The following is a 26,239-nucleotide window of genomic DNA, read 5'->3' on the forward strand; positions in this document are numbered from 1 at the left end:
TACAAGGGAAGATAAACTCATGGGACAGCTGTGACCTGGAGGAGCCATGAAGAACTGTCCTAGGCCTCAGAGTAGAGCTGGGAGGAGGGTAGGTACCTCTCCATCACCTTAATCCTGATCTGGAACAGTGATACTAGACTGGAAGTGTCCTGTGATGCCTATTGGATGAAAAACCACTCCAGAATGGGTACTATTTGGATGGGGGCTTCACCCCAGCCCCCTGGCACCCATCTTGAAATGTTGGGTGGAAAGTTCCATTTCAAAGCTCCCTTCCCTGGGAGTTGCCTCAGTCCAAACTCCACCTCGGAGAAAGCCTGGCAAATGGTGACTCCTCTCCAGGGAAGGTCAAGACCACTCCCACAGGCTATTTAAACTGCCCCCCAGAGAGCAAACACGTGGCCTCCTGGTTTTCCGGTTTCCCTCTCTGCGATTTCCTGAGGGGCCACCTGGGAGTGCTGGCATCCATTTAGCCTGGGCTTTTCCTAATTAGATCTGATTTGGATCATTGCATCGATGGAGTGGTTTGTTGGTCCAAAAAATACTTAAGAGGCCCAACACAAACCATTTGTTTGTGATGATTAAAATCACCAGCTGTCAAGAAGACAGAAAAGACAAGCAGAAATGACAACACAAACAGATCCACCAGTGCATCAGATACCTGACCCAATAAAGACTTTAAATTTGCTATGTCTATTTATAGACAGAGAAACTGTACAAGGTTGAAAATTAACAGAAGGAAAAACAATTTGCCCATCTTACACACTGAGGAGAATCTTAACTTGGTGCAATCAAACCTCATACTATCTTTGTGTCCCTTTTTCACGATGGCAGTTCCAGCAGCAGCAAATACCTGAAGGTGCCTTAAAGAGGGATGAGGAAAAGGAGAGCACCCTCGATCTCCACTAGGAAGAGTGTGGATAAACACACACTTAAGGCCTCTGCTTCATTCAGAAACAGACTATCAGGAAAAGCTCACTTCACAGATGAAGTATAAAAGAACTCCTTCTGACACCATAAATGTATAAGGGAATGCAGAGTCTAAGTTTTTATAATAATACATGATAAATAGGATATAAATTTCCCTTGTTTGCTTCAGTGAAGATTCAGCTGCACAATGTCAACACTGTGTATGTTTGGGATCCCTTTGGTATGATAAAGAGCAATGTAGTAACTGAGATGCACAGAATCTATTAAACATGACTACTATACCAATAATGTAGATATACTTATCACAATGGTACAGTAAAATAAAATATCACATTCAGAGAACATAGCTTATATACTCAATTCCTCCAAACGTCTCTCACAAAGAAATGTTGCACATTAAACAACCTCACTTTAATACTGGAGATCATAGGACACTTAAATATATATTTTTAAAACTTGACACAATACAAAGAAGAAACCCCAATTTGAAAGAAGTAAGGACAGCGAGACTGTCCACTAGGAACTTCAGGCCACAGGCACGGCCAGGCAGCAGCCTCTGAGACTTTTTAGTCCTCACAATAAACCAGACAGCTAAAGAGTCTCTTCATTTTTCTGAAATATGTAGCTTCGTTTAAATATGCTTTTGAAAGACAAGGTATTGAGAAGATAGAATTACTATTTAGAGTCAGACTGATTTAATCCTAGTGTCCTTTATAAAAAGGAGACCGGGGAATGATGGAATGCTCAGAGGCCACTGAAGAACAGTGACATGAATCCAGGAGGCTCAGAAGAGCTCACAGCAACCAAGCAGAACCCCATCTTCCTGGTCCCTTGTTTATAGGCAACCTTTTATAACTGTAGTTTTTAAAATTGAGGGGAAATATGCCATAAAGTCTCTAAGAGCAAAGGGGTCCCCTAATTTCATCTTATAACTTGACACAAACTTAAAGGACCAAGTGTAACTAACATTTACTCTAGAGTTATGCCGTCATCCACATTCAACTCAGAGAACAGGGAGTGGTATCTGGATTTAACAAGAGGATAACACATCTGAACAACCACAATATTTCATAATAGCAATCATCAAATTAATCAGATCCTCCCATTTTGTCTGAAACCATGATAATTGGCGGGTATGAAAAAACGCTGTTACCTGCAGTAATTTCCTTGCTTCGCGACCTTGGCCAGGGAGAAAATGCAGTCAACAGTTGCTAGGTGATTCACGGCCTTACACAACGCATGGTAATGCTCACCAAAATTCCTACAGAAACAGAACAAGATGAGCGGGCTGATGTCTCGACCTATGACACCTGGGCAACAAGCAATCCGTCTACTAGCATCACAAGCACAAATGAAATGAGCAAATGTATCTCACAAGCACGGGAGAGGGACAGTGCATGGAACTACCTTCCAGGGTAAAATGGCTGCTATTGAGTCTTCACCCACTTTGTTTGAGACAATTATATAAGCCTAAAGAACAGTTTTTGTATAATGATACAGACATAGTAAATTACATATATAACTATATATGCTATAGTCACATTCTATCTGACTGTGACATATCCCTTCAGGAAAGGAATTTCAAAACAGAATTCAGTCTCAGTCTCCTTCCTTCCACAGCATTGAGAACTCCTCAGGTGGGCCATATTCCCAAAGCACTTTTCCTCACAGCAACAGCCAACCCTGGCCAACACTCTCATGTGTCTCCCAGGGAACTGGTAGAACGGTCTGTCTGACTGAGTGAGCTTTTGTGATCATTTGAATAGGTATGGTCCCCACAGACTCATGTGTTTGAGTGCTTGGTCCATAGGGAGTGGTACTATTAAGAGATAAGCCTTGTTGTAGTAGGCATGGTTTTGTTGGAAGAAGTGTGTCACTGTGGAGTCAGGTTTTGGGGTCTCATATATGTTCAAGCTACACCCCATACATAGTTTACTTCTTATTGCCTGTGACTCAGGATGTTGAACTCTCAGGTTCCTCTTCACCACCATGTCGGCTTGCAAGCTGCCATGCTGTGCACCAAGCCAATAATGGACTAAACCTCTGAACTGTAAGCCAGCCTAAATTAAATGTCTTCCTTTTTAAGAGTTGCTATGGACATGGTGTCTCTTCCCAGCAATAGAAACTCCAACTAAGACAGCGTTAGAACCCTAAATAGAGTCCACACCCCCAACAAAGAATAGGCATTGCAACAGACATAAGAACTTCTTCAGATAACTTATTAATATTTGGTGATGAAAAATATCAAGGCTTTTATTAAAATATTTATTCACAAAGAGAATAGGAATGTTTCTAGAGTTGGGTTTTTTTAAATCTCTTTTTACCTATATCATTCCATTATCTCATCATAATATTTTATTCCAATATGTGCAAAACTGTACAAACTATGGACATTTATATATAATGATAAATTGTGGGTATTGAAAATAAGCATAATTGGCTAGACATAATGGCATAATATGACAATTCAGCACTCAGGAAACTACTGAGGATCACAAGTTCAAGTTCACCCTCAACCTCACAGACATTCACGTCCTGTCTCAAAATAAATATATAAAACAATAAGAAAAAAATACTACAAAAGAACCCAAGACTTATTTTGTTTGTTTGTTTTTTCGAGACTGTGGGACCCTCATCCCTTATTCTCAAAGAAGCAAGAAAAAATTTCTTAGCAGAATGTTTCCCAGGAAGATAGTGGCCTTCCCCTCTCCCACCCAGGATATTCTGAGCACAAGGTCACTTAGCTCAACCCAGCCAGCCACCTGGTACAGGCTGATAAAGATGGCCTAACTCAAGAACAGTGACCTCTCTAAAAACAAGAAAAAAAAAGCTTACTTAACAAAATGTGAGGGAGCAAAAGTCCTTGCACCCGTGCCAAAGCATCTTCAAAGATTCTCTTTGTAGTTATGCCTTTAAAGGCTTACCCCACAGAGGAGATACAACTCCTCTCTACCTTGTTGTAACGGGGATGGAGATGAGTTCCAAACTTGTTTGTATTGTGCTGAATTAACCTTGCTTATTACAGTCTGGGTTTCTCTGGTGGTCGTGATCTGGGCACAACAGAGACAGGGTTTCTCTGTAGCTTTAGAGCCTGTCCAGAAACTAGCTCTTGTAGACTAGGTTGGCCTCGAACTCACAGAGATGCACCTGCCTCTGCATTCTAAGTTCTAGGATTAAAGGTGTGTGCCCCCACCACCCAGCTAAGGCTTAATTTTTAAATGCTCAGAACAAAATATCATCTAAGTAAAGAGAGAATATGTACCTAAGCTTAAATTTTTAGAGTAGATAGTCATCTGAGAGAAACTGGGTTCTGCTCAATTAAAAGCATTCAAAAATAGGCAGTCATAGGTTCTCTAAAGTCAGAGTCTGAGGAAAAGCAATGACAACTAAGTATCCAGAAGGTCCAAGAGAAATGCTGAAGGAAATCACTCCTCATATCGCTGCCTTGCCACCCTCACGACAGAGCTGCTTACCTAAACTTCACAAAGGAAGTTCAGAGGAACAAAGTAACCACCCCAGGCTCATACAACTGTGACCAGCTGAGCCCAGACTCAAACCACATTTTTGGTTTGTTTTGTTTTCTGGTTTTAACAGTGCTGGGGTACAATCCACAGCCTATCCCATGCCCAGCCCAATCTCTCATAGACCACTGCTTCAATTCTAAATTATGACTCCACTTAACAATGATATTCTGCAAGGTTCTATTACCACTGTTGTTAATTCTGTACATAGCTAGGAAAAAAACAGAAGCAAATTGCCTGCCTATTTTCATAAAATCATAATGTAACTCAGGTTTCCTTACACAAACCGGGGAGGAAGACAGAGAGAGAAGTCACACTGAATACATTTCTTGGCAGATTTATGTAATAATACAATGTGGAGTTCAGAAGTACTGAGGGTCAGTCTATTTGCTACTTACGGTTCTACAGTACTTCCCAACTTATAAAGGGCATCAGGGGACATTACTATAATGCTCAGTTCTTCCTACATAACATTATCTTACTTTTAGAAAAGCCCTCTATTTTCTGATTTGTTTTATTATTAAAAGTACTCTATTAAGCTTTTCTTCCTTCCTTCCTTCCTTTCGTTATCAAGACAGGGTTAAAATGTATAGCCCTGGCTGTTATGGAACTTGCACTATAGACCAGGCTGGCCTCAAGCTCAGAGATTCACCTGCCTCTGCCTCCAAGTGTTGGAATTAAAGGCGTGCATCACCCCTGTCTGGCCTATTAATGATATTTTCATGCAAGTTTATTTTATTATTATTTGTAAACTAAGAATTGTATTCACAGTATGGTTTATACATATTTATCTGAGAAGGCAGAATGTACTAATTAATTAGCCCATTTCCCCTGAATTAAAGTTCATTAAATAAGTGAAATTAATTCTACTAATAGTGTAAGAGTTTGTGCAAATCACAAACACACAGTGCTTATGGCCCTCGATCAGTTGGACCCTGATGGGTCAAGGCCCATGCTTGAGTACATGACAGTCCGGCACTACCCATGGACCAATCCTCCCTCTTGCTGTGAGAACTGAGTTCTTAACATGCACCTTGCTTTATTCACTTGTAAATTGTGTGCAGTGATGCTATTTAATGCCACAGGGCTCAGAGAGGAGGAGCGAGAGACTACCTCTAAAATCTCACAGTTGTGTGGAAGTCAACGCACATCTCCCAGCTTCAGAGTAGTCGCTGGAAATAAGCTGGGCTGGGAGTACTTACAAGGCAGGGAACAGCAAACTACAAACACACCACTGTTTCCCCACGAGCTGGCGCACAGCAGCAAACTGGTGCCTAACACTGTCAAACAATCCAGAGTGTGAGCCATTCTTTAAGACAAGAGCTAGGACTCTTCCAAAAGAAATTCTGCGTCTTAAAAATGAAAAGCATGGCAGATTATTCTAGATTAAAACTGAATAAAGAACCATGACCAAATGCAATGTATAAAAGTTAATTAGATCCTTCCTTTAAAAAATGGGACAGGGAGCTCTGGGGAAACTTAAATATATTCATTTTTCAGAAAGATTTATTTTTATTTTATGCATATGAGTATTTGTATGTATGTATGTGTATCACATGCATGCATGCATGCATTAAATATATCCTTAAAGTTAAATTTTCCTAGATGTAATAATGGTGCTAAGATTCCTTGCTAGGGTGCTGTTATTTTCAGAAGATGCATGCCTAAGCATGCATAAATGATAAATGAATAAAATATTATGAAAAACTTCCAAATTCTGGAACAAAAAATGTATGTATATATATTTTCATATATATATAAAATCAAATGAAGCAAAAGTTTAATATTTGCTAAATCTAGATGAGAGTACAAAGATGATCCTTCCACTTTTTTAAAAAATAAAAACCTAGAGGAAAATACACAATATATTAAAATTTCAGGAATAATAAGCAAATATAATAAAATAATAAATAAAGAATAAGCAAAGATAAGAAAATCAAAGCAACTAACCCTTACATATCCACTGCAGAAAGACAAGGTAAAAAAGGTAGATTCCAAGGAGGAATTTTAGAAAATGGCTCTCTACCAAGCACCATTAGCCATAAAATATTGATACCGCCATAATAAGTATATTGGATCTCTCTCATTAGAGTACAATGAGCTTATGTCCCAATGAACTGAAAATAAAATCCAAGAACATAGTTCCCCGCCATCTTCTAGCAGGTCACAGTGGCAGTCTCCATTTTTTAGGTGTGGAAAGGAATTTCTGGTCTATTTCTCAGAGCATAGATTCAGAGCGCATTGTTTGCTGCGAACTTACTCTAGAAAAGCAAGCCATTCCACGTTGCAGTCAAGGACTAGCTGCTCCCGGAGCTGATTCAGACGTCTGTAGTTTTCTACAATAAAAGGAGGGTGAAAGCGGCTCACAGCTTTTGTGCTACAAGAGGAGGGAAAAAAAAACAACAACAAATAGGAAATCAAGGTTATAAGAATCAGTGCTGCCATCATTTCAGAAGATTAAAGCAGTTATTATTCACTGATGAGCCTTGAACATAAACATCTGTAAACAGAGAGCATTCTTTAATTATGGTCCTGAGCTTGACTCTAATAGGACTCTGTTCAGGAAGCTTTTAAAATAGTATTAAAATCACAAAAAAATGACAAAGTCAGAGCTGAAGCTTACTTCACTGGCAAAGGCTTTTTATTCTTTCTGTTATGCTAAATAAAAATGATTGCTTAAAAACAGCGGAAGTAAATGCAGTTAAAAAAAGATGTTGAGAAAGAAAAGTGGACACGCTGGTGGAGGTCATATTACTCTTGAGATTTCATAATTTTCTGTTCAGTATAATTTAGTACAAAAATAAAAACATGATGCATCACAAAGAAGATCAGTGCATGAATTCAGAATGTAAAGAGACAGTCCTTCAGGCCAGGGCTGTAAGAGTGCCCCTATCACAGGCACGGCTGAGTTTAGTGTTTAGCAGAGCACCTTTACGGGGATCCAAGGTGTGAGTGCTGCTTCTGGGCACAGCTATCAGAGGACGAGGGCTTAGAGGAGCTCCCCAAGGCCACATGAACCCCAGTCTTTGCTCCCCAAGTCCTACATCATGCTGCCGGAGTTACCTTTAACTTAGCTACTGGATACTCAAAGTCTAGCTGATGATGCTCTTGTATCAAGACTCTGGCAGTCAAACAGCAGACTAAATGGTACAAGTCCTCACCAAAATGTCTTATTTACACATTGGAATTTTATTCTTGCATGTTTAGAAGATGTTGGCATTGATTTTTTGCCTTGCTTGTTCCTCGATTACATGTTCTAGAATTCTAGGCAAACGTTTTACTGCAACTCTTTCTTCTAGAGTCATTTAGTCAGACACCTTAGTTACTGTTCTACAGAGCAATATGGGTATTAGTAATGTCTTTTTATAAAGTGCATTTTCATTCTTTGTACTATAGGACAAAGTCAATACAGGGAAGGATGCTCCAAAGATGAAAAATATCCTCTACTTCAACACTACTCACATCTACAGCTTCAGGGATATAAGGGAAAACAAGGTGTCTGAATTCAAGAAACCCATGTTTATGCTTAAAGTAGCTGTTGCCATGGCAATGGATAATGGTTACATTATTTAACTAACATGAGAAACTACCAGTCATTTTGTCGGTATGTCAAAATTTCCCTTATCCTTAATGTAAGAATTCCTTCATTCCATCACCAGTCAGAAGTCTCTCTAGTATTACCTTGGGCAAATGTTAATATTTCCATGACCAGTCACACGGATGAAGGAAGAACATAAGAAATAAGCAGCACTCTACAGTCAAAAGTTCATACTTCTGAACAGGTCCCTCCAAGGGACGGATGCCAACCAAGGACAAAATGTGCTTCTCTGATATAGTTTTCATTCACATTAATCATGTCATGATATAAGTTACAAAAAGAAGTAACTATTTTAACTACGTGCCAAGGAAAACACTGAGAATACAGAACCACAAAGCTCAGTGAGGTAGAAAATGAGATTTCAGCTTCTTAAAAGAAATGTCAGGTACAGCATTCATCAAAAAGCTCAAACCACCACATCCATCTTCCAGCTGCTGTATTATAAATATGGTCTTCAAAAATATTTTTAAATAAATGACAAAAACAGTTAAAGACAATCATCTCTTTGGTTCCAATTCATAAGAAAATCAAGGGAGAAAAAGTACTCTTTCTTCGGGCATGTGGCTGGCACTGGCCTAGTATCTCAGATACACGTGTCATATTCACACTTGAGCTAAAAAAATGCCTTAAACTTACCTTCCAACCTTCACCCAATCAGCTGGGATGCAAGATACAGCCGAGTTCTTTATTTCAATCATAAACTAAAATAAATGCAAATGAACAGTGAGATATTTAAATGGGCAGCCACCCACGGTGTATCATAAGGCTTCTTGGAAACTGTGTATGACAATTTAATAAACATTATTCTACACATTCAAAATAAACCCAGTATTATTCTTGGGAGAGTTTGGATGTTTTCTAATAACATCTTTCATTCATTACTATCCATGTATCTTAAGAATTCGTTACTCAGTAAGATTAAGTTTGATAAAAGTGTGTGGGGGTGGGGGTGCATGCACACATATGCCCATACTTACAACTGTGGAGGCTGGAGGAGGACACTGGTTGGGTGTTCTGCCCTATCACACTTTCTGTCCTACTTCCCTGAGACAGGGTGGGTCTCTCACTAAACCTGACATTCTTCGTTTCAGCTAGAATGACTGGCCAGCACACCTCAGGGATCCTGCTGTCTGCCACATGTTTGGAGCTACCCTTTGGAGCAGAATGGGCTTGCTGTCTGATACACAACTGAAGGCAATGGCTGTTCCTCCTGCAAGAGGTCATCAACTGCAAATCATTCAGTAAGGAGGATCGGGGCCTTATGAGCCACACATGCATCCATGGCAGGCTGCTGAGCACCCAGAAGATAGCAATCTGTTCTTTCCGTATAGCTTTCATGTGCTTTCCTCTCACTCTTCTGCAATATTCCCTGAGCCTCCAGGAAGACTACCTTCATATATCCCACTGTGCTCTGTCAGCAAACTTCTCTGACATAAGACAGAAGTGAAGGAAGTCAACTTCTACCACACCTCATCTGAAGCACTATTCAGAGGTGTGTCCTTTCAGTGTGCTCAAATCTTTGTATACACACATGTGTGTGCACGCATACACATACACACATACAACCACCTGTGGCTTGTTCAGATACACTTTCAAAAACCTATACTATAAACAATAAGAACTATTGCCTCTTGGATTAATTATCCTGTGATATGTGAAATGTGTTTTTCATTTGTCTGTTTTATGATATACGTAAACTTTGCATTTGTCATGTCTTTGATTCATTTTTACACTAAAAGAAATGCTTTTACGTTAATGGTTAGTATTTATTAATTTCCATGCCAAACAAAATTCTGAAACTAATAGTACCTTCATATATAGAAATTGATTAATACAATTTCAAATCTCCTATACCCAAGTCTGTTGAGAAGTAACAGCCTAAAAATGTTCCTACAGTTATAAAAGGTTAAGTGGAAACAAGCCAAAATTTAGATATATTATTGATGGAAAAAATAAAATTACTAACTAAACTAAATAATTCTTCAGCTCAAAAATGCACTGTGAAGGCATACTGGCATTTTATGAAACAATTCTGAGCGAGCTATGCCAATGTGAAATATCAAATTTCAAGGCTACAGGAAGAAAAGCTCCCAACCCATGGGAGTTGGTGAAGGATGGCGAACATTTTGAAAAGCCCATAAAAGCAAGGTGTACCCTGAAAATCACTGTGCAGCTATCAAAGGTCCACTCTAGGGACCGGCAGCGTGCTATCCACTCACAGCCATGGAGAATGGGAGGTGCAGCAGGAGCCAGGAAAGCCCCCTGGACCTCCTGCTGGCTGGCGTGTGGTCCCCGGGTTTCAGTCTAAGTTTCTCAGCACAGCGGCACACTGTGCTCTGGTGCACCAGCCTTAGCAGAGGAAATGGTCTTTCCAGTTATCTCCTTTTCCAAACATCCTAAGAACGAGCAGGCAGGCCCTTTGTTTATGAGTTTTACTGCTAAAGAAAAACCACTGGAAAAAAAACGTGTCTGTTCTAGAAAGTTCTGCAAGTTCTCACAGCAATGCCCTGCTCTGCATTCCCAATACCACCTCCCAGAAGTTAGCACAAGAATTCTGCCTTCAGTCTAGTACTTTCTCCTATTCCTCTCCAGGACCTACTTCTGTCTGGGTTAAATATCAGCCAGTATCACTCAAGCTATGTTACAGCAGCCTAGGCTAGCATCACTGCCAGGTTTGCTGAAAGTCTTTCCCACCCTTTGCTTGTGTTATTTTGTTTATAGACAGAAGTGTCTTCATTAAGGTTCCAATTGCTGGGATGAAACACCATCACCCAAAAGCAAGCTGGGAAGGAAAGGGTTTATTTGGAGGAACTCAAACAGGGCAGGATCCTGGAGGCAGGAGCTGATTCAGAGTTCATGGGGGGGGGGGTTGCTTACTGGCTTACTTTCCCTAGCTTGCTCAATCTGCTTTCTTATAGAACTAAGACCACTAGTCAAGGAAGGTGCCATTCACAATGGGCTGGGCCCTCCCCCATTGATCACTAATTGAGAAAATGCCTGCCCTTTTTTGGGATGCTTGGGGTTTTTCCCTTCGGACCTGTGATGGTTTGAAAGAAAATAGGCCCCAAGGCCAGTGGCACTATAAGGTGTGGCCTTGTTGGAGGAAGTGTGTCACTGAGGGCAGGCTTTGAGGTGTCTTTGCTCAGGCTTCCCTCAGTGTGACAGACAGTCGACTTCTTGTTGCCGGTAAGATCACATCTCAGCTCCAGCATCACATTTGCCTGCATGCAGCCATGTTCCCCTTCATGATGACAATGGACTGAACTTCTGAAACTGCAAGTGAGTCACCCCAATTAAATGTTTTACTTTATGAGACTTGTTATGGCGATGGTGTCTCTTCACAGCAATAGAAACCCTAACTAAGACAGGACACATACAAAACACTTATTTGGATGAGCTATATGCTTTGAATGAACAAATTTTTCCTAAGGAGTATTCCCAGTATTTTCTCCCTTTTCCATTAAGAATAATAATACTATCAGTGCTGCCTCAAATCTGAACATCACCCCACATCCATATTGGCCCAGGTTAAGAGATAGTTCACTGCTGTCATACAATATGACCACCATCGCAGTAAGTCATGTAAAGTTACCAATTTCTTCTTTCACAACTTTCTTGCAGACCAATACTTAAGGAAGCAGCATATAACAAGGCTTAGTGTGCTAATGAGTATATAAAACCCAGGAGCAGAGCTGGAAAAGAATGTTGTCAAAACACTAGCTTAGCAGTCTGGCACATTTATTTGTCCACTCTCAGTAACACGATTCATATTATGTGTGGTCTGTGTCAACAAGCTTTTTCTTTATTTTTAGTTATTACAAGGGCCATGTACACAGAAATATATAGAAACAGGAGAATATAAAATCACATTGAACAGTAGCTTTTCTCCCTGCTCATGAATAACATTAGTGAATAATGGCATGATAAAAGGTATGCTCATGTATTTCATGTGTACGTTCCTCCCAATATTCTCACAACACAGGAGTCATGTGACATGTAATTGGTCAAACTGGCACTTAGACTCAGCTTTCCTACCGTAACACCCGCAAGCCACTCCTACTATACACTGTTAGCAATTGTATTAGAACAATTGTGACCACTTGGATTTCACCAGTGAACCAGAATAGTGGTATTAAGTTACATGTAATTTACCAGACTCATAAGCACATGGTGGAACCAAGAGATATAATATTCAAGGTCTGTTTAAATACTCAAAAATATTCATGCAGATCTCTGAGTGAAACAGGCTTTGTGAGATGTCTGCTGAGTATAACATCCTTGGAACTTTAGTCAGAAGATGAACAGGCTAACTTACGTCAGTGGTTATTAAATGTACATGGTCTTGAGCAATCTGATAAGCACACTATTGTTAATTTTGCTTTCTTACTTCAAATAACTATATAATTGAAAATCTTTCACTAAAATACACAAAGCAATGCAAATATTAAGATATGTGATTTGAAAATGTTGTAGCTTGAGGGAGTCATTATGGGACTAGCAAAAAATCTGGCACTAGAGAAATTCCCAGGAATCCACAAGGATGACCCCAGCTAAGACCCTAAGCAATAGTGGAAAGGGTGCTCGAACTGGCTTTGCCCTGTAGTCAGACTGATGAATATCTTAAATATCACCACAAAACCTCCATCCAGCAACTGATGGAGACAGGGGCAGAGACCTGCTGCAGAGCACTGGGCTGAGCTCCCAAAATCCAACTGAAGAGTGGGAGGAGTGAGAATAAGAGTAAAGACATCAAGACCATGATGAGGACACCCACTGAAACAGTTTACCTGAACTAATGGAAGCTCACAAACTCTGGCCAGACAAGGAAAGAATCAGCATAGGACAAGCTAAACCCTCTGAATGTGGGTGACAGTTGTATGGCTGGGGCAGACTGAGAGGTCACTGGCAGTGGCACCAGGATTTGTCCCTGTTGCTTGTACTGTCTTTTTGGTACCCATTCTCTTGTTCGGCCTGGAAATAGTGGGGAGGGCCTTGGTCCTTCCTAGGAGCAAAGTGCCTTACCCTCTCCGGGGAAGTGGGGAGAATGGGAGGAGGGGAAGAGGTAGGAACTGGAATTGGTATGTAAAATGAAAAAAGATATATATGTAAAAATGTTGTAACCAGGCTGTTCAGGTGGGCTCCCTGTAGCAGAGCTTTCTCTCCAAAGGAAAAAAGAAATCTATTTTTTAAATTTTAAATAGAATGTTCACCCTGAAGAAATTATCCCTAAGTTTATTAAATTGATATTTTAACAAAGTAAAATGTCTGAAATTTCTTTAATGAGGATCTTCACAGTAATATAAACACACATAGTAGGAATGAGCCTCAAGGTGCGGAGCAGGCTTGAAAGTTACGACTTCATTTTTAAAGCATTTCTCTCTTAACAGTTCTTGTTCAGATACTAATACCAACTTTAAAGACAAGTATACGCCCTTGGGCTGGAGAGATTGCTAGGCAGTTAAGAGCACTGGCTGTTCATTAAGAGAATCCAGGTTCAAGTCCCAGCACCCACAAGACCCAGACTCACTACTATCTGTAACTCTAGTTCCAAGGGATCTTACACCCCCATACAGGCAAACCAATGCACATGAAATAAACAAATCATTTTTAAAAGGACAAGCATACATCCTAACCTATATTGCAAAGAGCAATGAGATCTATGCATGGCTACATTAATGTGCATTTCCACTCTAAATAAGATTGGGAGAAGTGCTGCCAGTTAACCCTGTGAGATTCAATCAGTATAGGTGTCTACTCAGCACCATTTCCTCTGTGAGGCAGAGGCCAAGACTAGCTTCTCTGCCCGGGACCTAGACCGTGCTAATAATAACTAAGATCTTTTGTAATGTATCTTCAACAGGTAACAGGGTACATGTAACATTAAGTTACTTGAATTTATTTAAAGATTAAAAAACATTATTATAATTTCTTGTCAAAATGGGTTATTATGGCGTATTTCCAAGGGAAAAGACAGAAGGTTTTTAATAAGATATTTACAGCTGTCAGGTTCAAAGCCTTTTCCCCCAATGGTAGTGCTGGTGGCATTGCCCTACACAGATGGGCTCTGGTCAGGTAAACAAGCCTAAAGGTTTCTGTTCCCCAAAGATGCCCTTGATCCTCCAGGAACTTTCCTTCCCCTTCCCCCAAACACCACCCACTTCCAGCAAGGCACATAGTTCTGGATCAGCCTTGGCAGCCTGCATCAGCTCAGACCCCCACCCCACTGACTGACTTATAAAATCTGCTTGCTTTTCCACCATCTTGCCATTCTCTGACCTTGGCAGTTTGAATAGCAATAAATCTTTGTGCGCATGAATGGGTCTAGTTGGGTAGATTTTCTGCGCTGCTGCTTATAACAACCTATCCACAGATTTTACTTTATATTACGAAAGAGCTTTTCTACTCCAGGCAAACTGCTATGAAATGAAAATGCTTGACATTACCTCTTGTCCTGATACCGTCACATATTGTAACGAAGGAAGTTTTAGTATTTTTCGTAATTCTTGTAAATGCATTTGGATACTCTGAGTAACTTCTTGAATTTCATCTTTCCTCTTTTTTATTAAAGGGAAGTCAGAGAGGTCTTTGAATAATTCAGTTTTATCCCCAACTCTAAAATATGAAAAATGCAGATACGTATATTGAAGCATATTAATTAGACCAGTTATCAATTTTGTAGCATGATTAAATACCAACAGACTGGAACTCAGGAAAACATGGTTCTAATTCCAGCTCTGCCACTGAATATTTATGGGGACATTCCTTAACTTCCAAGGACTAACAAAGCATTTTTATTTTATTCATAATTGTATAGTGAAACCAAGAAAGAAAACTATGGAGTCATTTACCTAATAACAATAAAGGTAAACTCGGCTTCCTGTGAGACACAACATAAAACTACACCCTTAAAAGGACACCTGCAGATTCTAAAGAAAAAAGACAATTGCCCCTGGGTATCTAGAAAAAGGGGACAAGGGCCATTTGGCACCTGCTTTGGAGTTAATAAAGCACTACTACCAGGCTTTAGGAGAGCTTCATCCTCTATCATCTGATACCCGGGGAAGTAATTCTTTGGTCCTAGATTGTGAACTGCCTGAGTTTAGACGATTATAAATGTTTCCAATTACGTATGTACTCAAGCAACTTCCCACACCAAGTAGCAGATACACTGGTTGATGGTTGCTAGGGGGAGGAAGTGGGGGTTCACACTTACTTGGCGGCCTGTTCATTCAGAATCTTTAAGTAATGTTCCACTGGACTGAGGAGCTCAGGGGTTTCTAAGATGAGCGTTCGCAGTAAGTCTGACCATACGTGGGAATTCACAGCAGGCATTAAAGCTTGAAGCTCTGACTTCAGGTGACTCAGGCTTTTGACAATCAAGAAGAACTCTTGCGTAGAGCACTGGAAACAAATATTTTTTAATTGAAAAAGCATAAAGAGCTGGATGTGGTGACTCCCACCAGTGATCCCAACATTTAGGAGACGGTGGTGGGAGGATCGCTGCAAATCCAAGGTCAGTGTGAGCTACACAGTCCTGGGTTAAATAAAGAGATCCGCTGGAAGCAGGGAGCAGTAAAGAAACACTGAAATGGCCACTCTGCACTCCATTTTAATTTGGCCCTTTTAGTTGGTTTACTGAGGACAGGTAGCCAGATCTGACATTGGGGCACTGATTGTTCTTAGGGAGAGAACCAGACCACCAAAGGCACTCAGGAAGAGGGGAGAGCAGTCCTCCCAAAAGAGGGAGTTTGGGTTTTATAGGGTAGTTTTAGTTGGGCAAGAAAGTGGAAAGGAAAAAGGAACTGTTGCAGGCGAAAGGGACTGTGGGGGTAAGCCAAACTGTACAAGGGGTGAGGGAGGCTCGGCTGTCAGGACAGCAGGAGGCAGGAGTCAAGCTGTTCTGCTGGGATAAGGTCAGCAGACTTCTGAGCAGAAGTTCAGAACATCCATACAGTTTCCATTTGCAGGAGGGGCTGGGTCCCACACAGGTCATCCATTTTGGTGTCCTAAGTGACTCCATCTTTGGGCCAGGCTAACAGTTGTGAACGCCTAAGTTTGATAACAATAAAACAAACTAAAACTGCAAGGCAGTATTTGTCATTTGTTCAAATGTCGAAGATCTTCTTGATAATAACACGTCACACAAGATGTAAAACAGCCAGCCTTCTCCACTATTAGTAGAAGCAACCTTCTTGAAGAGTATAGAGGTCTATCTCTCACAGCTATTAACAAGGTTCTTAGAGTATGAAGAAATGCCGTTGGAAAGCCAGGCTTCTGAGCTAAACCTCTTAATAGGAAAGATACTAGTTTCTTTCTCCTGAGATACACAAAGACAGATTATTTGTGAAGTACTTGTCACAGTCAGTATTAAGCCTGTTTTGCACAAAAGTAGGAATAGGGGAGGTCAATTTAATAACCAAACCAAAAAAAAAAAAGTTAAAAATTTCACCTGTATTAGATCTTGGAAGTATGTGGGTACAAGAAAAAGTAAACCAAAGAAAAAAGTTAATAAAGACACATATCTTTTGGTTAAGGCAATTATGCTTCAAAGAACAGGCCACAGCACAAGACATATCATTGGAAGGAGCAGAGCCTAGGTCCATGTGTGACCTGTGGCTCAGGCTCAGTCCAGCCTGGCTAGGAAACTATTCACATACAAGACTGCACAAACTCTTCTCAACATTGGTGAAACATCTTTATCCTTAAATGTATGCACCAACTTTAATATCTAATATGGATTCCTGTGATACAATTTTCTAAGATTTGACTTTGAACTTTTGATATAAAAAGAAATAATTTATTTTATTCCACATTAAGCCCACTCAGAATCTTCCATCATTTTTACTGTAAAAGCACCTCCATGAAAATTCTACAACCACAGAACGGACACACTCTGGACCCAGGATGTCACTCATCATTGGTGTAAACGGCAGCAGCCTGGAGTAACGCAGCAAGCAGAGAAAACTAAATGAAAGGGTCATGAGTAAACCCATCAACTACTGCTTAAAAACAAATCAACTAAACCAATAAATGGCATGCGCTGACGGTGTGATCAAGAGCCAGCTAAGAAAAACTGGTGCGAAACATTTAAATTTTCTAAAGTTGATTGTCACCGCGTTTGTCCTTCACCTTTGAAAACCATCTCGAGTCGCACTTCGGTGAACACAAGAGCTGCACCAAGGAGGAGCTTCCAAGCGAATCACAAGTTCTGGTAAAACACAACCAGAAATCTCAAAACACAAGCCATCCTTGCACTGCACATGGATTGCTTTTCAAATGAATATGATTATCACTTTTCTAGGGCTTGGAAACTTGAAGGGATACATAAAGCTTATGAGAGGTAAACCAAAGTGAAGTTTAAAGACGGGCCACAAGGCAGCCTAGAAGTCACCACAGCTTGGCAGGATGTCACCACCTCCTGCCATGGATACTTTGACCTTGATTTTTTGATTAACAGCTCAAACAATATCTGTTCTGCTCTTATTTTCTCTTTAGTTAGAAAGGGGGAGGGGGAATCTCTGACATCTGTCAAAAAATCTTTCCAAACAGCGAAGGCAAAGTGCCTGGAGATCAGCTGACGAGGGAAAGGAATAGCCCTGGCTGCCAGGAATGGGGCAAGGATACAAATCACACATGGTTTTGTACCTCTCTGCAGCACCAAAGAAAGTTTTCCAATATCAACACAGCATCTATCACTGCCAGCTAAACGGCAGCACAGCACACATGCAGCAACTGACTCCACCGAGCATCGTCAACCCATGGATCCACTTCCCCAGGATCTGCAGTACCAAATCCAGTTTGTAGTTTGTTTCTAATTTAATTGAAGTGCAGGGAACAATTACATAAGTCCTCCTGAGTACCACAAACATCCTCAAAGGCAGTACTTATCATTCTGGCACTATCTCCCAAGGAAGACAAGTCTTAAAAAGTAAACATTAATGAAAATTGGCCAAACTAAACTTTAGGCATATAAAAATTTGTTCTACCATGAATTAAGCAGGCAATTTATATTTGGCAAAAAGTAAAATATAAATAAAGTTTGAGTGTGAAGAGTCAACCAGAAAAAAAAAATTGCAATGGCAGCTGAGAAAACCACATCAAACGCGGCAGCATCCAAAGGGCACAGCCACTAAACTGTAGTCAAGGATGCTGGATTTAAGCACAAATTCCCTCATGTTAATAAGCCACTAGCCCCCTGAGGTGCTTTGAATGAAAATGGCTCCCACGGGCTCATAGGGAGTGGCACTATTAGGAGGTGTGGCCTTGTTGGAGCAGGTGTGTCACTGGAGGCGGGCACTGAAGTTTCGGATGTTCCATCCAGGCCCAGTGTCACTCTCTCTTCCTGTTGCTTTCAGATCCAGATGCAAAACTCCCAGCTACTTTTCCAGCACCATGTCTGCCCGTGTGCCACTGTGCTTCTTGCTATGATAACAATGGACTAAACCTCTGAAAGGTAAGGCAGTCCCAATGAAATGTTCTCTTGTAAGGCTGCTGTGGTCGTGGTGTCTCTTCACAGCAATAGAACCCTAAGTAAGACAGCCCCTTTCAGCAGCACGGTATCATACAACATTCTGTAGTCCTAGCATGACGACCAGTGCTGTAAGAAAGTGATATCACACCCCAGTCCTCTAAGGTTGCTGTGGTCGTGGTGTCTCTTCACAGCAATAGAACCCTAAGTAAGACAGCCTCTTTCAGCAGTATGGTATCACACAACATCATGTAGTCCTAGCATGACGACCAGTGCTGTAAGAAAGTGATATCACACCCCAGTCCTCTCAAGGCTCAGGTCATGTCAGAACAGGAGCAGAAAGACTGTAGGAGCCAGAGGTGGTGGTGACTGCACTGAAACAATGTTTTCCAGACACATAGGGCTCTTGTGCAGTTGAACGCATTAAAGGGCTAATGGCCCAAAAGGCTAAAGTGAGTTAAGCAACACAGGACAAGAGTGCTGACTTGCTACTGACATCCGCAAAAGATGTTAAAGAACATCTTTAAAGAACTGTTAAAGAACAAAACAGTGGGCAGTGGGGTGGCCCATACCATTAATCCCAGCAGGCAGGCAGGAAACAGAGGCAGGTTGATTTCTGCAAGTTTGAGGTCAACCTGGCCTAAAAGAGCTAGTTCCAGAACAGGTAGGACTGTAACACAGAGAAATCCTGTGAAAAATTAAAAAATAAAAATAAAAAAAGAAGAAGAAGAATGAAACAATGTAGCCTAACATAAGAGGCGCCAATACTACCTGCTGCCTCTAGGCTCAGGAAAGTCCTGACAAGGAAACACATAGGATGGTATGATCTCCTAAAACTAAGGAATACCCAACACTGTCCCCAGAGAGGAACATCCATCCTCCTGATAAGGCCACTCCAACCTCTGTTGGTAATTACAGCTGGGAGACTGCAAGAGGACAGAACTGTAGATGAAACCGTAATCCAAAAACTCCCTCCGCCCCTAAAACCCCAAACACCCTGCTTTACAAGTACATGCATGGTCCCTGTTCCCTCAGAAAGACTGTTAACTCACCCCATCACTGTTCTTACTAAAAGACAATCTGCTCCCATAGAAGGTTTGTTTATTCTTTCTTTTATTTCCTCATTGCCTTGATCAATCCCTCCCAACACTTCCGCTGGTAGAAGCAGCATGTACAAGACCTGAGGAAACTCAAGCCAGACAAAAATCCCAACACAGAACAGGAAAATGGGCAGGAAGCCCCCACTAACTGAGTAGCTATTGGCAGCTGCTAGCTGCTGGGGGAGGGAGCATTAAAAGGATGTGGTCCTTGATAGCTCAACCAGGCCCCCAGGGGATTGCCACATATTCCAGAGAATATGGGCAGCTCAAATTGGACTTGATGGATATAAACAAATAAATAAAAGTTAATATGCAAAGTAGTGTGGGCAGAGAAGGAGTATTAGGTCTAAGGGGTATGGAGGGAGGAGGTGAATATAATCAGAATAGTCTTCCTTCTGCTCCCATCTCAGCAGACCACTCAGATTTCCTCCCACACCCTCTGACCCCTCCCCTCCATCCCTTGGCCTCAGCCTCCTACTCCCTCAGCATCCCCTGGGAAAACTCCAGCCCCCCCAACCACAGAATACAAGAGATGGAAGAGAGAATCTCAGGCATTGAAAACAAGATAGAAAAAAAATGGATACTTCAGTCAAAGAAAACTTGAAGTTTAAAGAAATCCAGACACAAAATACCCAGGAAATCTGAGACACTATAAAAAGACCAAATCTATGAATAATAGGAATAGAGGAAGGAGAAGAAACTCAGGTCAATGACACAGAATATATTTTCAGTAAAATCACAGAACAGAATTTCCCTAACCTAAAGAAGAAAATACTTATCCAAGTACAAGAAACATACAGAACAGGAAATATACTGGACCAGAATATTAAGAAAGTCCTTTTGGCATATAATATTCAAAACACTAAACATATAGAAAAAAAGAAAGAATATTAAAAGCTTCAATGGAAAAAGATCAAATAACAAATAAAGGCAGACATGTTAGACTAACAAGACTAACACTTGACTTCTCAATGGGGACTCTAAAGTCAGAAGGGCTTAGGCAGATGTTCTGTAAGCTCTAAGACATCACGGATGCCCATCCAGACTACTACAATCAGCAAAACTAAAGACTTACAAGATACAACTAAATTTATCTACAAATAATTTTATCTACAAATCTATCCCTACAGAAGAAAAACTAGAAGGAAAACTTCAAACTAAAGAGGCTAACTATACCCAAAAAAACACAAAGAATGAATGATATTAAGCCAGCAAATCTGAGGTTGTTGGGGGTACAACACCACAGCAACAAAATAATAGGAATCCACAAACATTGTTCATTGATAATTCTCAACATCAATGATCTCAATTTCGCAAATAAAAAGACTAACAGAAAGGATTCTATAACAGGATCCATCTTTCTTCTGCATCCAAGAAACACATCTAAACATTAAGGGTAGACATGACCTTAGCTAAACGGATGGAAAAAGATATTCCAAGCAAACAAACCTAGAAAGCAAGGCGATGTAGTCGTTTTAATACGTGACAAAATAGACTTCAAGCCAAAACTAATCATAGCAATAGGGAAAGATACTGCATACTCATCAAAGGAAAGATCCATTATGAGGATATTGGAATTCTTAACATCTACGCACCCAAGTTTATAAAAATAAAACCACTACTATAAGTTAAATCATATCTTGACCCCCACACCATGATGATGGATGACTTCAATTCCCCATTCTTACCAAAGGACAGGTTGCAAGACAAAAACTAAAAAGAGACATGCCATAATCCAAATTGGCCTAACAGATATTTACAGAACACTCCACCCAAACACAAAAGAATATAGCTTCTGGGACACAAAGCAAGTCTCAACAGATAAAAGGAAATTGAAATAACAACCTGCACCCTACCTGTCACCAGGGATTAAAACTGGATATCAACAAAAACAGAAACAACAGAAAGCTTGCAAACCCATGGAAACAAACAAACAATGAATAACAATAAAAGTAACCAAAGAAACAAAGAGATGGTTCTTTGCGAAAAACAGTAAGATTGAAAAATCCTTAACAAATTAACTAAAAGGTGGATAGAGAAGATACAAATTAAAAAAATTAGAGATGAAAAGGGGATATAACAACAGACACTAAGGAAATCCAGATAATAAGGACACACTTTAAAAATCAGTACCCCACCAAATTAGAAAATCTAAAACAACTGAGAAATTTTCTCAATATATACCACTTACCAAAGTTAAACCAATACTAGAGAAGCAAAGCAATTTACACAGACCTATATTCCCTAGTGAATATTAGTGTCATTAAGTATCCCAACCAAAAAAAAAAAAAAAAAGAAAGAAAGAAGAAAGGAAGGAAGGAAAGAAAGACCCATGATCAGATCGTTTTCAAGGAAGAGTTAAGACCAATACTCCTCAAAGTATTCCACAGAATAGAAACAGAAAGAACATTTATTTTTATGAGACCAGAGTCACTCTAATACCCAAATCATATAAAGACTCAACAAAGTGAATTAGACAAATTTCCCTTACAAACATAAGGATGCATTCATATTCAAAATACTCAATACAATACTTGCAAACCAAACCTAGAGAACATATAAAAAAGATCATCCACGTGATCAAGCAGATTTCATCCCAGAAATGCAGGGATGGCTCAAAATATGAAAATAATTCACCACATAAATAAACTTAAAGAAAAATACTACATGACCTTCTTATTAAAAGTCAAAAAAGTTTTTGACAAAACCCAACACCCCTTCATGATCAAAGTCCTGGAGACATTAGGGATTCAAGGGTCATACCTCAATGTGATAAAGGATATTTACACCAAGGCCACAGCAAACATCAACATCTAATGAATAGAAACGTAACAGCATCTCTACTAAAATCAGGCACAAGACAAAGTTGTCTACTCTCCCCATATCTAATCAATATAGTACTTGAGGCTTCAGCTAGTCCAACAAGACAACTGAAGGAGATCACGGAAATATGTATTGGAAAAGAAGTAGTCAAAGTATCTTTATTTACAGATGACAGTATACATAAGTGACCCTAAAAATTCCAAGGAACTCCTACAGCTGATAAACGCCTACAGCAAAAGTGGCTGGATACAAGATTAACTTTTTAAAACAAAAATCAGCAGCCCTCTGTGGTAGTTTGAATATAATTGCTCCCCATAATCTCAGAGGGAGTGGCCCTATTAGGAGGTGTGGCTTTGTTGGAAGAAGTATGTGAATTGTGGGGGTGGGTTTTGAGGTTTCCTATGCTCAGGATACTGCTCAGTGTCTCAGTCAACTTCCTGTTGCCTAGAAGATGTAGAATTCTCAGATGCTTCTCCAGTACCATGTCTGCCTGCACGCTGCCATGCTCCCTGCCATGATGATAATGGACTGAACCTCTGAACTGTAAGTGAGTCACCTCAATTAAATGTTTTTCTTTATAAGAGTTATTGTGGTCTGGTGTCTCTTCATAGTAACAGAAACCCTAACTAAGACACCTTCCTATGTACAAATGAAAAGTGGACTGAAAAAGAAATCAGGCAAACAACATAAAATATCTTGGGGGGAAACTCTAACCACAAAAGTGAAAAAACCTTCTGTATGATGAAAACTTTAAGACAGTGAAGAAACAAACTGAAGAAGAAATCAGAAAATGGAAAATTCTCCCATGCTCACTCAAGGATTAGTAGATTTAATACAGTAAAAATGGCTATCCTATCAGAAATAATCTACACATTCAAGCAATCCCCATCAAAATTCCAACACAATTTTTCACAGAACTTGAAAGGTCAATTTATAGCTTTATCTGGAAACATACACACACACACACACACACACACACACACACACACACACACACACACACACAAAACCAGAGTAGCTAAAACAATCCTGAATATTAAAGGACCTGCTGGAGGAGTCACTAACCCCTCTCTCAAATTGTTCAACAGAAATGTAGTAATAAAAGGAGTATGGTATTGGCACATAAATAAATATGTTGATCAATGAAATAGAAATGAATAGCCAGATTAATGAATAGGTTCACACACCTAAGGATACCTGTTTTTGATTAAAAAAAAATGTCAGAAATAAACACTGGAACTACTGGGGTCAATCAAACTGAATGTCTGCATGTAGAATGCAAATAGAAACACACTTATTATTTTGCACAAAACTCGAGTCCAAATGGATGAAAGATCTCAACATAAGGCCACAGAGAGAAGAGAAAGTGGGGAGTAGCCTTGAACTAACTGGCGCAGGAAAAGACTTTCTGAACAGGACACCACTGCCCAGGCACCAAATCAACAATTAATAAATGGAACCTCATGAAACTGAAAAATTTTTGTAAGACAAAGGACATTTTCATGCAGACAAAGTGTCAGCTGATAAAATCGGAAAAGATTTTTGCCAAGTACACATCTGATAGAGGATTAATATCTAAAATATATAAGAAACTAAAACAAACAAACAAAAATCTAGACATTAAGAAAACAAAAAAATCCAATTTAAAAATGAGGCATGGGTGTAAACAGAGAATTCTCAAAAGAGGAAATTCAAATGGCTGAGAATCACTTAAAGAAATGTTTTTCTTATTTATTTTTTTAAGGCACGGTTTCTTTGGTGCAGCTTTGGTGCAGCTTTGGTGCCTGTCCTGGAAATAGATCTTGTAGACCACACTTGGCCTCAAACTTACAGAGATTCGCCTGCCTCTGCCTTCCAAGTGTTGGGATTAAAGCTGTGTGCCATCACCACCGTTTTAAGAAATGCTTTTCAATATCAATAGTCATCAGGGAAATACAAGTCAAAACTGTGTTGAGATGTGATCTTACACCAATCAGAATGGCCAAGATCAATAAAACAAATGACAGTTCATGCTGACAAGGTTGTGGAGTAAGTTGAGCACTCATTCACTGCTGGTGGGAGTGCAAACTTGTACAGTCAGTATACAAATCAATGTGGCAGTTCCTCAGGAAGCTAGGAATGGAGCTACCTCAAGACCCAGCTAGCTGCACCTCTCTCAGGCATATAACCCAAAGGACTCTGCATCCTACCACAGAGACATTTTCAACCATGTTCATTGTTGCTCTACTCATAATAGCCAAAAATTGGGAACAGCCTAGATACCCGTCAATGGATAAAAAGATAAAAACAAGATGCATTTACACAATGGAATATTATACATCCCTTGAAAAACAAAATCGCTGTGCAGTGGTGGTGCATACCTTTAATCCCAGCACTCGGCAAAGACAGGTGGATCTCTGAGTTCGAGGTTAGTCTTGTCTACAGAGCAAGTTCCAAGACAGGTTCCAAAGCTACAGAGAAACACTGTCTCAAAAAAATAAAAAAGAAAGAAAGAAAAGAAAAGAAAAATCACAAAATTCATAGAAATAGGAAAAAAAATCATCCTGAGTGAAGTAACTCAGACTCAGAATGATAAATATGGAATATATTTAGTTAAATGTGGCTGATAACTCTTCAGTCATTGATAAGGAAGCTACAATCCATATGATAAGAGGCAAGGGAGAGAGTAAGGAAGTAGGGGGAGGGATGGATCTCTCTAGGAAGTTGAGGAAATAGAATAGACAGTTACGGATGGACAAGAGGATCCAACAGGGAGTCGGGGAGAAGAGAAAGGTAAGGGGGGTATACGAGGAGGGACAGCTAAAACTAAGACCATTTGAGGAGTTGCATGAAAACCTAATAAAGTAGAAGCTTCCTAAAATATATACATATATGAAGGTGCTCTAAATGAAATCGCCAAATAATGGGGAAGGCAGAGTCTCAAGCAGCTGTCTCTTGTCACCAAATGAAGCTTTCAGCACTGGGAATGGGTTATATCTAACCAAGTGCTCAGTCAAAATGGCCCCTTGGACATAACCAAACAACCCAGGAAATTGCTAAAGCTATTGTTTGCTTTCCATAAACTGATGGTAAGGCCCTACTGCTGAAGACAACACCTACAAACTCACTGAACACAGAGAAGTCAGGCTGGTGCCTACCCAGAGCCTTCACCCTCATGGTAATGGAACATAACTCTGGATACTACCAAAATAGAAGGGCAAACACCAAAACAGTTACAAACCCTTTGGTTTATAATAGTGACCTCCCTGCTAGATACAATGGTGCAACTGTAGCACAAAGCTTACGGGAGTAGCCAATCAATAACCGATTTGAGTTAAGGCTCACTCCCTGAGATGGAACCCATATCCAACTCTGCTTGGATGACCAAGAACCTCAAACTAGATAGGCCAAATACCTAGAGGAAAACTAAATACTACTGTCCTGTTAAAGAAAGCAGGAATAAAATGACTCTTACACCATTCTGCTATATGCATAGATTCATGCCTTGCTCAGCTACCATCAGAGAACAAGCTTCCTCCTGCAGCAGATAGGAACAAATAGAGACTTGCAGCCAGACATTACACAGTGAGTGAGAAAACTTCAAACACCCAATCCTAAAAGGAATGTCTCCATCAAGTCCCTCCCCTCGGGGCTCGGAGAACTGTATAGAAGAAGAGGCAGAAACTTGTTTGCCACTAATACTCTCAACACATCCCACAACAACATCTTTTCCCTTTGTTTAGGACAAAGAAGATTTTAAAACTTAAAAATTAAGGCTTCTCTGTTTCAAAATCACAGATCAAAGTAAGTTTCTCATTTTGAC

The 26,239-nt window shown here is 40.1% G+C and overlaps 1 protein-coding gene across 2 annotated transcripts in view; it reads right to left on the minus strand.

The window, feature by feature from the left end:
• Msh3 (mutS homolog 3) overlaps positions 1 to 26,239 on the minus strand; it is a 156,162-nt gene that overhangs the window by 44,852 nt on the left and 85,071 nt on the right. For both annotated transcript variants that reach the window (XM_087896786.1, XM_087896785.1), the window contains exons 14-18: positions 15,260 to 15,447; positions 14,490 to 14,658; positions 8,683 to 8,747; positions 6,709 to 6,825; positions 2,081 to 2,188 (exon numbers count right to left, since the gene is read on the minus strand). In XM_087896786.1, the coding sequence (XP_087752912.1) occupies positions 2,081 to 2,188; positions 6,709 to 6,825; positions 8,683 to 8,747; positions 14,490 to 14,658; positions 15,260 to 15,447 (647 nt within the window). The remainder of the gene's footprint in view (positions 1 to 2,080; positions 2,189 to 6,708; positions 6,826 to 8,682; positions 8,748 to 14,489; positions 14,659 to 15,259; positions 15,448 to 26,239) is intronic.

The sequence above is a fragment of the Myodes glareolus genome, chromosome 15 (genome assembly GCF_982192425.1).
Source record: "Myodes glareolus chromosome 15, mMyoGla1.1, whole genome shotgun sequence".
In the NCBI taxonomy this organism is placed as follows: domain Eukaryota; kingdom Metazoa; phylum Chordata; class Mammalia; order Rodentia; family Cricetidae; genus Myodes; species Myodes glareolus.